This window comes from Coregonus lavaretus, assembly GCF_964263955.1.
Source record: "Coregonus lavaretus genome assembly, contig: HAP1_SCAFFOLD_7250, whole genome shotgun sequence".
NCBI lineage: Eukaryota > Metazoa > Chordata > Actinopteri > Salmoniformes > Salmonidae > Coregonus > Coregonus lavaretus.
Window position 1 is genome coordinate 3780 of NW_028156805.1, and position 13291 is coordinate 17070.

The 13291-nt window shown below is 42.1% G+C and overlaps 1 protein-coding gene across 1 annotated transcript; it reads right to left on the minus strand.

Annotated features, from left to right (window-relative positions):
* Window positions 1-829: 829 nt before the first annotated feature.
* LOC311119674 (NLR family CARD domain-containing protein 3-like) lies at window positions 830-8238 on the minus strand (the record flags this gene model as incomplete). The annotated part of the gene is made up of 5 exons (XM_084194342.1): window positions 830-1515; window positions 2325-2371; window positions 4960-4985; window positions 5979-6123; window positions 6405-8238. Coding segments are annotated over 5 exons (2576 nt in total), but the record flags the coding sequence as incomplete, so codon positions are not given.
* Window positions 8239-13291: the final 5053 nt, after the last annotated feature.

The following is a 13291-nucleotide window of genomic DNA, read 5'->3' on the forward strand; positions in this document are numbered from 1 at the left end:
GTCCAGTGTGTGTCCCCAATGTGTGTGTCCAGTGTGTGTGTGTGTGTGTGTGTGTGTCCAGTGTGTGTGTGTGTGTGTGTGTGTCCTGTGTGTGTCCAGTGTGTGTGAGTATGTGCATGTGTGTTTGTCCAGTGTGTGTGTGTGTCCTGTGTGTGTGTGTGTGTGTGTGTCAGGTGTGTGTGTGTGTGTGTGTCCAGTGTGTGTGTGTCCTGTGTGTGTTTCCTGTTTGTTTGTGTGTGTGTGTGTGTCCAGTGTGTGTGAGTGTGTGTGTCCAGTGTGTGTGTGTGTGTGTGTGTGTGTGTGTGTGTGTCCAGTGTGTGTGTGTCCTGTGTGTGTGTGTGTTTGTCCAGTGTGTGTGTGTGTGTGTGTGTGTCCAGTGTGTGTGTGTGTCCTCTGTGTGTGTGTGTGTGTGTGTGTCGAGTGTGTGTGTGTCCAGTGTGTTTGTGTGTCCAGAGTGTGTGTGTGTTTGTCCAGTGTGTGTCCAGTGTGTGTGTGATCAATGTATGTGTGTCCTGTGTGTGTGTGTGTGTGTGTCCAGTGTGTGTTTGTCCGGTGTGTGTGTGTTCAGTGTGTTTGTTCAGTGTGTGTGTGTGTGTGTCCAGTGTGTGTGTGTGTCCAGTGTGTGTGTGTGTCAGTGTTTTTATGTGTGTCCAGTGTGTGTGTCTAGTGTGTGTGTGTCTAATGTGTGTGGGTGTGTACAGTGTCCAGTGTGTGGGTTTGTTTGTTCTGTGTGTGTGATCAATGTATGTGTGTCCTGTGTGTGTGTGTGTCTGTGTGTGTGTCCACTGTGTGTTTGTCCGGTGTGTGTGTGTTCAGTGTGTTTGTTCATTGTGTGTATGTGTTTGTGTGTACAGTGTGTGTTTATCAAGTGTGTTTGTGTGTCCAGTGTTTGTCAGTGTGTGTGTCCAGTGTGTGTGTGTTCAGTATGTGTGTGTGTTTGTGTTCAGTGTGTGTGTGTGTGTGTGTGTGTCAGTGTTACCTTGGTTATTATTTACAGGGACACTGAGGAGTCAACATAAACCCTAAACCCTGGATAGAGGGGCTCAGTGAATGTGGAGTGGAATGTGTACAGGTGGGTCAGTGTGTCAGAGGAGACTCTGTAGAAGGACAGAGTGCCGGCTGGCCAGTCCAGATACACTCCTACTCTGTGGGGGCTGGAGGAGGGGACGTCTATGGTAGTGGACTTATTATTGTGCCTGGCAGAGTAACTGTAGTCAGAGCAGACCAGACTCCAGGACTTGTCATTGTGTCCAATCACACAGTCATCACCCCTTCCTCTCCTGTTGATTCCTTTATATGCCACTCCTATAACAGCCCCTCCCCCACTCCACTCTACCTCCCAGTAACAGCGTCCAGTCAGACCCTCTCTACACAGCACCTGTTCCCAGACCTGAAATCTCTCTGGGTGATAAGGATACGGCTGCTTCTCTCTCCTCCGTGTCACCTTTCTGTTCTCCTCAGACAGAGAGAGGCATCTGTTTACTGTGTTTGGGTCCAGTGTGAGATCACAGACATCTGATGGATGAAACCAGACACAATATTAGAAATCATCATCATTCACATTAGAAAGTTAACTCACTTTTCACTAATTCATTTAATGTAGATGTTTCTAGGTATCAAAAGGAGAAGTTAAGGTAACTTGATACTTGTTGAATGATCATATGTTATACTGTATGGTAATATAAAACACACTTATTCCTGTTAATTACACACACACACACACACACACACACACACACACACACACACACACACACACACACACACACACACACACACACACACACACACACATCCTGAACACACACATATCCTGAACACACACACACATCCTGAACACACACAAACACTGAACACACACACACATCCTGAACACACAAACACGCACATAAACACTGAACACACACACACAAACACACACACTGAACACACACACACACACACACACACACACACAGAACACACACACATCTTGAACAAACACACACACACACACACAAACTGAACACACACACACACACACACAAACACACTCATCCAGAACAAACACACACACACACACACACACACATCCTGAACACACACACACCCTGAACATACACACACATTTCTAAAGTAACACGAACACGCCACACACACACACACAGACACACACATTGTCAAAGCAACTCTTTGTAAACTTTGGTGTCCCTGATTTGTGCTTCTGTAGAACTACAGCTGACATTTAATATGACCAAGTAAGTAATGATGGTGGTCTTTGACTTTGACTTCACTTAAATTAAGACTTATTCTTAGTCATATTCTTCACAGCAGTCAACACTCACATTTTCTAAGTCCAGGATTCATTGTTTTCTCTCCACCATGTTCCACACTATAGCGGTAAGCAGAAGAACAGACAGTCATTGAGGGATACACCTGAACTCACACACACACACACACACACATACACACACTGGACAGACACCGGACACACACACACACACAAACACACTGGACACAGACACACACACACTGGACACACATTGGACACACACATACACACACACACTGGACACATACACACACACACAGTGGAAACACACACACACACACACACACACAAACAGTCAGTATATACATTTGTTCAATGTGTGTGTGTGTGTGTCCACTGTTTGTGTCCTGTGTGTGTGTGTGTGTGTGTTTCCAGTGTGTGTGTGTGTATGTGTCCAGTGTGTGTGTTTGTGTGTCTAGTATGTGTGTGTGTGTGTGTGTGTTTGTCCAGTGTGTGTATGTGTGTCCATTGTGTGTGTGTGTCCAGTGTGTGTATATGTCTAGTGTTTGTGTGTGTGTCCAGTGTATGTGTGTGTCCAGTGTTTGTGTTTGTGTGTCCAGTGTGTGTGTGCGTGTGTGTGTGTGTGTGTCCAGTGTGTGTTTGTGTTTGTGTGTGTGTGTGTGTCCAGTGTGTGTGTGTGTGTGTGTGTGTGTGTGTGTGTTTGTGTGTCCAGTGTGTGTCCATTGTGTGTGTGTGTATGTGTGTGTGTGTGTGTGTGTCCAGTGTGTGTCTAGTGTGTGTGTTTGTCCAGTGTGTGTGTGTGTGTGGTCATTTGTGTGTGTGTGTGTGTCCTTTGTGTGTATGTGTACAGTGTGTGTTTTTACAGTGTTTGTGTGTGTCTAGTGTGTGTGAGTGTGTCCAGTGTGTATGTGTGTCCAGTGTGTGTACTGATATATACGTGCACACACACACACACACACATTGGACACACACACACACATTGGACAAACACACACACACACGACACACACACACACACACTGGACACACACAGACACACACACACACACACACCAGACACACACACACCGGACACACACACACACACACTGGACACACACACACACACACACACACACTGGACACACACACACACACACACACACATTGGACACACACACACACATTGGACAAACACACACACACACGACACACACACACACACACTGGACACACACAGACACACACACACACACACACCAGACACACACACACCGGACACACACACACACACACTGGACACACACACACACACAAACACACACTGGACACACACACACACAGGGCACACTGCACACACACACACTGGACCCACACACACACAGACACACAGACACACAGACACACACACACACACACACACACACACACACACACACACACACACACACACATACACACACACACACACACACACCAACACAAACACACACACACACACACACACACACACACTGGATCCACACATACACACACCAAAACACACCAACACAAACACACACACACACACACACACGGTCGCAAAAAATATCAAGCACTATGATGAAACTTGCTCTCATGAGGACCACCCCAGGAATGGAAGAACCAGATTTACCTCTGCTGCAGAGGATACGTTCATCAGAGTTACCAGCCTCAGAAATTGCAGCCCAAATAAATTCATCACAGAGTTCAAGTCACAGACACATCTCAACATCAACTGTTCAGAGGGGACTGTGTGAATCAGGCCTTCATGGTCGAATTGCTGCAAACAAACCACTACTAAAGGACACCAATAAGAAGAAGAGACCTTCTTGGGCCAAGAATCACGAGCAATGGACATTAGACCGTTGGACATTTGTCCTTTGGCCTGGAGTCCAAATTAGAGATTTTTGGTTCCAACCGCCGTGTCTTTGTGAGAAGCGGTGTGGGTGAACGGATGATCTCGGCATGTGTAGTTCCCACCGTAAAGCATGGAGGAGGTGTTATAGTGTGGGGGTGCTTTGCTGGTGACACTGTCTGTGATTTATTTAGAATTCAAGGCACACTTAACCAGCATGGCTACCACAGGATTTTCTGCAGCGTCACGCCATCCCATCTGGTTTGGGCTTAGTGGGACTATCATTTGTTTTTCAATAGGACAATGACCCAACACACTTCCAGACTGTGTAAGGAGAGGGATTGAGTGCTGCATCAGATGACCTGGCCTCCATAATCACCCGACTTCAACCCAATTGAGATGGTTTGGGATGAGTTGGACGGCAGAGTGAAGGAAAAGCAGCCAACAAGGGCTCAGCATATGTGGGAACTCCTTCAAGACTGTTGGAAAATAATTCCAGGTGAAGCTGGTTGAGAGAATGCCAAGAGTGTGCAAGCTGTCATCAAGGCAAAGGGTGGCTATTTGAAGATATAAAAATATAAAATATATTTTCATTTGTTTAACACTTTTTTGGTTACTACATTATTCCATATTTGTTATTTCATAGTTTTAATGTCTTCACTATTATTCTACAATGTAAGAAAAAAATAGTAAAAATAAATAAAGACAAACCCTTGAATGAGTAGGTGTGTGTCACGCTCGTCGGGAACAGAGGACCAATGCTCTTTATTTAGCGATATTATGACAAAAATAAACAAAACGATAACATGACAGTTCACGGTCAAACACAAACCAACTAGAAACAATATCCCACGAACACTACACGGAAACAGACTGTTTAAATATGGCTCCCAATCAGAGACAACCAGCAAACAGCTGACACTCGTTGCCTCTGATTGGGAGCCACTCTGGCCAACATAGAAACGCAATAACTAGAACTCCCGACATAGAAACACAACACATAGATCTACACACCCTGGCTCAACATAGCAGTGTCCCCAGAGCCAGGGTGTGACAGTGTGTCCAAACTTTTGACTGGTACTGTATATACATGAATTAATGTAGCATTATTAACAGTAGATAACATGTTTCTAAACACTACTAAATTAATCCTTGTGTGTGTGTGTGTGTGTGTGTCCAGTATGTGTGTGTCCAGTGTGTGTGTGTGTGTGTGTGTGTGTCCGTGTCCAGTGTGTGTGTGTGTCCAATGAGTGTGTGTTCATTGAGAGATACAGGAATACTGACCTCAGAGTCCCAGTTTACAGTGGGGATTCACCAGTACACGCACACACACACACACACACACACACACACACACACACACACACACACACACACACACACACACACACACACACACACACACACACACACACACACACACACACACACACACACAGAGTCTTCATATAACTTAGTCCAAGTGGTGGTGTTGAGTAATTTTCATTCTGTGAGTAGATAACATGTTTCTAAACACTACTGAATGAATCCTAATGATGCCATGATTGAGAAAGATCATGAATGAATCATGAATAATAATGAGTGAGAAAGTTACAGAGGCTAGAACAAAACATGCTAACCTCTCACCATTAACATCAAATAAAAGGTGACATTCTATAATGAAACATTCAATCTGAAATCCAAATTGCTGGAGCATAGCACCAAATTTAAAACTGTAAGCTTCACTGTCCAAACACATATGGTGTGGACTATGTGTGCCTGGTAAACACATGTGGATCTGTTGAACAGTTATCACTTGTTGACCAACTACAGGAATACTGACCTCAGAGTCTCCAGTTTACAGTGGGGATTCCCCAGTCCAGCAGAGAGCAGCTTCACTCCTGAATCCTTCAGGTCATTGTTACTCAGATCCAGCTCTCTCAGGTGTGAGGGGTTTGAACTCAGAGCTGAGACCAGAGAAGCACAGCCTTCCTCTGTGACTAGACAGCCTGACAGCCTGCAAAGAGATCATCATGATTTCACAAACACACTGTTAATTTAACACCAGTAGTGTAGAAGGACAATGGCAGATGCATTTGGTTTATTCTCTTAAACAACATATAGATTAATATTCCGTCTCCTAGAATTGTATGGTCATAATGTTATACTAATGTGAACAACAATGCACTGATTCAATATGTTTTCAATTTATATTATATACATATTATAACATATTTTTCTCTAATAGGAATATTTCTTCCTGATGATTAGTACTTAAATGTCATTTTATGTACTCACAGAGCAGCTCTGGAGGCTTTGACCACTGGCAGCAGCCTCAGAAGACCTTCCTCTGATCTGGAGTATTTCTTCAGGTCAAACACATCCAGCTCCTTTTCTGAAGTCAGCAACACAAAGACCAGAGCTGACCACTGTGCAGGTGACAGTTTGGCTTCTGAGAGACTTCCTGATCTCAGGTAGCTTTGGATCTCCTCCACTAGAGAATGGTCTTTCAGTTCATTCAGACAGTGGAACAGATTGATGCGCCTCTCTGGAGAGGGATTCTCCCTGATCTTCTCCTTGATGTACTTGACTGTTTCTTCATGGCTCTGTGAGCTGCTTATTGTCTTTGTCAGTAGACCTCGTAAGAGCTTCTGATTGGACTCCAGTGAGAGGCCCAGAAGGAAGCGGAGGAACAGGTCCAGGTTTCCTGTCTCACTTTGTAAGGCTTTATCCACAGCACTCTTGTAGAAAGTAACTTCAGGCTTGTCTCTGAACAGTGCAAAAAAGTTGCTGGCCGTTGATTGAGGTTCATCCATTAGATTCTCATTGTTGTTGATGAATGAGAGGAACACATATACAGCAGCCAGAAACTCCTGAATGATCAGATGCACGAAGCAGTACACCTTGTCCTGGTACAGCCCACATTCCTCTTTAAAGAGCTGTGTGCAGAATCCTGAGTACACTGAGGCATCATTGACATCAATGCCAGCCTCTTTCAGATCTTCTTCATAGAAAATCAGATTGCCATTCACAAGCTGTTGAAAAGCCAGTTTTCCCAGTGACAGAATGCTCTCTTTATTCCAGTGTGGACCTGTCTCTTCTTTCCCAAGATACTTTCCATTCTTCTGTTTGGTATGACACACTACAAGGTGTATGAACATCTCAGTCAGAGTCTTGGGCATCTCTTCTGTCTTGTCTGTACTCAACATGTGTTCAAGGACTGTTGCAGAAATCCAACAGAAGACTGGAATGTGGCACATGATGTGGAGGCTCCATGATGTCTTTATGTGTGAGATGATTCTGCTGGCCAGGTCCTCATCGCTGAATCTCTTTCTGAAGTACTCCTCCTTCTGTGGGTCATTGAACCCTCGCACCTCTGTCACCTGGTCAACACACCCTGAAGGGATCTGATTGGCTGCTGCAGGTCGGGTAGTTATCCAGAGGAGAGCAGAGGGAAGCAGATTTCCCTTCATGAGATTTGTCAGCAGAACATCCACTGAGGTTGACTCTGTGACGTCAAAACAGATCTTGTTCTTTTTGAAGTCTAGGGGCAGTCGGCACTCATCCAGACCATCAAAGATGAACACAACTTTGTACTTGTCGTAGTTGGAGATTCTTGATTCTTTGGTTTCCATTGAGAAGTGATTGAGAAGTTCAATCAAAGTGAGGTTTTCACCTTTCATCAAATTCAGCTCCCGAAAAGGGAATGAAAATACAAATTGGACATCCTGATTTGCTTTTCCTTCAGCCCAGTCCAAAATGAACTTCTGCACAGAGACTGTTTTTCCAATGCCAGCGACTCCCTTTGTCAGCACAGTTCTGATAAGTTTGTCTTGTCCGGTTAAGGGTTTGAATATGTCGTTACATTTGATTGCAGTCTCTGTTCTTGCTTGTTTCCTGGTTGTTGTCTCAATCTGTCTCAGCTCATGTTCATTATTGACCTCTCCTGTTCCACCCTCTGTGATGTAGAGCTCTGTGTAGATCTTATTGAGAAGTGTTGGGTTTCCTTGTTTAGTGATCCCCTCAAATACACATTGAAACTTCTTCTTTAGATTAGATTTGAGTTCACGTTGAAGAATCACAGCACGCTCATCTGAATCTAGAAATAACACAGAGGATATTAATATTACATCTTATAAAGTTTAAATTATAATCATTTATTCTCTTATCTGTCTGTATAAATCTGTAAATGTTTTCATAATGCATTACTCACGGGTGTGACTGATTTATATCATTATTGGTATTATTGATTAATAATGTTATCTCTCTCTCTCTCTCTCTCTCTCTCTCTCTCTCTCTCTCTCTCTCTCTCTCTCTCTCTCTGTCTAAATTAATCACCACAACTCATCCCTGCTGCTACTTAATGAGGTCACTAGATGTTGTGTTAAGGCTGCTACAATATCATTGAGTTACACAGCTACTTTAGCTGTACTTTAGCTACAGCTTTTAAATGTTCTAAAACAGCATTCAACATGAGGCAGACAGCTCTTACTTTTCTCCAGTGTGTCAGCAAGCTCCTTCTGGTTCATTTTCCTCAGGACGTGCAGTGTGATCTTCAGAGCCCCCTCTCTGGCACTGCTCTCCTGCTTCTCATCTTCAGCATCCACCACTTCCTTATCCTGCTTCTGACTCTCAAAGCCTTCTGGGAGTTCTGGACTAAGAATCCTCTTGAACATCTTCAGCTCGTTCTTCACAAATGTCATAATATTCTCTTCAAGCAACTGAAATAAATCAAGTAAATCAGTTAAGCAAGAGACTAAATGCTTTCTCATTAACACATGAATGAATGATTAACAGATCAACTTTACTTGAGGTAAACAAAAACAAATGTACATAACAGGACCACATACGTGGTCCTCTGTAGCTCAGCTGGTAGAGCACGGCGCTTGTAACGCCAAGGTAGTGGGTTCGATCCCCGGGACCACCCATACACAAAAATGTATGCACGCACGACTGTAAGTCGCTTTGGATAAAAGCGTCTGCTAAATGGCATATTATTATTATACACTGAATATGGAGGCCACGTCTGTTTGATAACTCTGGGAAGACTGACCACTGAGAATCTCTGAATCTGAACTCTCCTGATGGTTTCTGTAGAAAAAACATGAGATTACATCTCCTCATCCAGGGAGTGCACACACACACACACACACACACACACACACACACACACACACACACACACACACACACACACACACAGGGAGGGAATGTTGTGTTTCTTTAATATTGTTTCAGGACTATGAAAATGGAAAAAAGGATTAGCCTATGGATTATCAAAACAACAAAAAGAAATGGGAAAATGGGAGAGGAGAATTGACTAGAGACAGTGTTGTTTAACTCACTGACCATGACCCATGAGTTATTCTTACCTTTGTTCAGTAGAAAAGTCTCTCTCTCTGAAGTATATAGGTTGATGCATAGACCAGTCACTCTTCATGGACACACAGCTGGGTACAGGGGAGGCTGGTCTCTCCTGCTTGATTGGGCTTCAACAGAACAGAGACAAACATTACGTCTCTCATCTACTCTGAGCTCAGATGGGGAAAGAAGAGTTTCATTCCAAAACGCTATATATCCATTTTCAGAAATGTTAATAAATTAGCTTTTATTGTTTAAAGAAATTATGAAAGAGATTGGTGTGTTTTTTCACTATCTAATCATGGTATGAGTTTGTTCAGTGACAGACATGTATTTGTTTAAAATCTTTCACTTGATGGTTTCATTTCAGAGAGACAAATAATCATGTTTTTGTGTAAAATGCTATATATCTGCCTCACTCTCAGAGAAATAAGTAGTACTGCTAGGTTTTACACAGTCAAATGTGACCGACCGGCTCGATTCTATGTAGGAAAATTTGAAGTTGTGTTTTTTACATTGGATAAAAGTAGAGACTCAACTAGAAAAAGGTATATCTTACACTACAGATGAGGAACAATGGGAAAGTAATTCTGCTTTGAAAGATGATAAACTTGTAACCTCACTTTTGAGAAAATGGCCTTTAAATGTTTTGGTTCACCTACTGGAGAGCTCTTCTTCATCTACAGTGGTGTTACTTTGGCAGATAATGTCAACCATCTAAATAAATATATATATATATATATATATATATATATATATATATATATATATATATATATATATATATTTATATATACAGTGGGGAAAAAAAGTATTTAGTCAGCCACCAATTGTGCATGTTCTCCCACTTAAAAAGATGAGAGAGGCCTGTAATTTTCATCATAGGTACACGTCAACTATGAACGACAAATTGAGGAGAAAAAATCCAGAAAATCACATTGTAGGATTTTTAATGAATTTATTTGCAAATTATGGTGGAAAATAAGTATTTGTCACCTACAAAATAGCAAGATTTCTGGCTCTCACAGACCTGTAACTTCTTCTTTAAGAGGCTCCTCTGTCCTCCACTCGTTACCTGTATTAATGGCACCTGTTTGAACTTGTTATCAGTATAAAAGACACCTGTCCACAACCTCAAACAGTCACACTCCAAACTCCACTATGGCCAAGACCAAAGAGCTGTCAAAGGACACCAGAAACAAAAGTGTAGACCTGCACCAGGCTGGGAGACTGAATCTGCAATAGGTAAGCAGCTTGGTTTGAAGAAATCAACTGTTGGAGCAATTATTAGGAAATGGAAGACATACAAGACCACTGATAATCTCCCTCGATATGGGGCTCCACGCAAGATCTCACCCCGTGGGGTCAAAATGATCACAAGAACGGTGAGCAAAAATCCCAGAACCACACGGGGGGACCTAGTGAATGACCTGCAGAGAGCTGGGACCAAAGTAACAAAGCCTACCATCAGTAACACACTACGCCGCCAGGGACTCAAATCCTGCAGTGTCAGACGTGACCCCCTGCTTAAGCCAGTACATGTCCAGGCCCGTCTGAAGTTTGCTAGAGTGCATTTGGATGATCCAGAAGAGGATTGGAAGAATGTCATATGGTCAGATGAAACCAAAATAGAACTTTTTGGTAAAAACTCAACTCGCCGTGTTTGGAGGACAAAGAATGCTGAGTTGCATCCAAAGAACAACATACCTACTGTGAAGCATGGGGGTGGAAACATCATGCTTTGGGGCTGTTTTTCTGCAAAGGGACCAGGACGACTGATCCGTGTAAAGGAAAGAATGAATGGGGCCATGTATCGTGAGATTTTGAGTGAAAACCTCTTTCCATCAGCAAGGGCATTGAAGATGAAACGTGGCTGGGTCTTTCAGCATGACAATGATCCCAAACACACCGCCCGGGCAACGAAGGAGTGGCTTCGTAAGAAGCATTTCAAGGTCCTGGAGTAGCCTAGTCAGTCTCCACATCTCAACCCCATAGAAAATCTTTGGAGGGAGTTGAAAGTCTGTGTTGCCCAGCGACAGCCCCAAAACATCACTCTTCTAGAGGAGATCTGCATGGAGGAATGGGCCAAAATACCAGCAACAGTCTGTGAAAACCTTGTGAAGACTTACAGAAAACGTTCGACCTGTGTCATTGCCAACAAAGGGTATATAACAAAGTATTGAGAAACTTCTGTTATTGACCAAATACTTATTTTCCACCATAATTTGCAAATAAATTCATTAAAAATACTACAATGGGATTTTCTGGATTTTGTTTTCTCATTTTGTCTGTCATAGTTGATGTGTACCTATGATGAAAATAACAGGCCTCTCTCATCTTTTTAAGTGGGAGAACTTGCACAATTGGTGGCTGACTAAATACTTTTTTTCCCCACTGTATATATATATATATAGTTAACTAAATGTATGGTGTTTTTGGTTTATGTCAGTTTCATTGTTTGTTATGCTATAAATTGTTATTTTATGGTCGTAAGTGGTAAAATGAACTAGAAAATGTCATATTTTGCAATTCTGAGTAATTACTACTTTAGTTATGATATTCTTTATTCAGTAGTACTGCAGTTGCTAAATAATTCCAATAGATGGCAGCATAAGACCATGAATGACATTTCAGAAGATCAATTTAGTTTTCTCCCTGGATACACCACCACTCCCCCTCACAGGAAAACTCCTGCTCACGCTTTTTACTGTCCCTTTCCACACTGCTAACGCAAGAGGAACGACTGAAAAAGCATTTAACAGATTACTGTGAAGTAATATAATGATGATTCATGTTTATTATTAGCTGTTTTTATGCTCATGTTTTGCAATTATACTTCATTACTATAATCATTATCAATAAGCTTGAACATTAATTTAGTCACCTCTGGTTGAGAAAAACGTATTTTCATAGTACATTAATTGTCAGATTCATCAACCAGCAGCGAGCACTCTGCCTTCTAGTGCAAGCGAGGGGCATGTTGAGGTACATTTGCTAACCGGGAGGGTTGCATGATGTAATTCATTGGTGGGCTGGAAGACGCACTCTTGTCTTATCTATTCCGAGGTTGTTTAATCGATATATTAGATATTTTAAAATGCAAGTATTCTAGGGTTGAGGTTGGAGCATCTGACTAGTGATTATTTACCAGGGGTTCAACACCTGCTATAGTCACTATTTAATTGCTCTTCCAAAAGCATCACAGGCCTAATACGAGATATATAGCTAACTAAAGTAATGAGTGACCATCTTAGAAAATCATGGGACATATAGTATTTGGTTGCATGCTATTTTATGTTAATCATATTGCTGCTTGTAGCCTATAACTGATGCTTCGTGGTCATATGCTGCCATCTATTGGAAATATTTAACAATTAAAAGTGATTATTTCAAGTACAGACATTGGTGAGGCAGCTGAGAATAAAGTATATTTTTCTTGTTCATTCCTTAGATCAGTCTCAAACCTGTCCCACGCCAATTTCTGGTCTTTCACACAGAGGGTACTAGGTCACCCAGTTCAAACCACATTTGAAAAATAAAACTAATGTGTCTTATTTATCAAGTGTTCTGTCTTGCTATTATACATATAATAAAATAACAACAAAATAATCAAAACGCTATTTAATACTATAATTGTATTTACTAAGATAATATTGTTACTAAAATAGTTTCTAAATGTGTTCTAGGCTACCCTACCCTAGAATTAGGGGTTAGGGTTACAGCTAAAATAGGTTATAAGTAGGGTAAGAGTTTCTGTATAGCACTTTGTGACATCTGCTGGTGTAAAAAGAGCTTTATAAATACATTTGATTGATTGTTAGGTT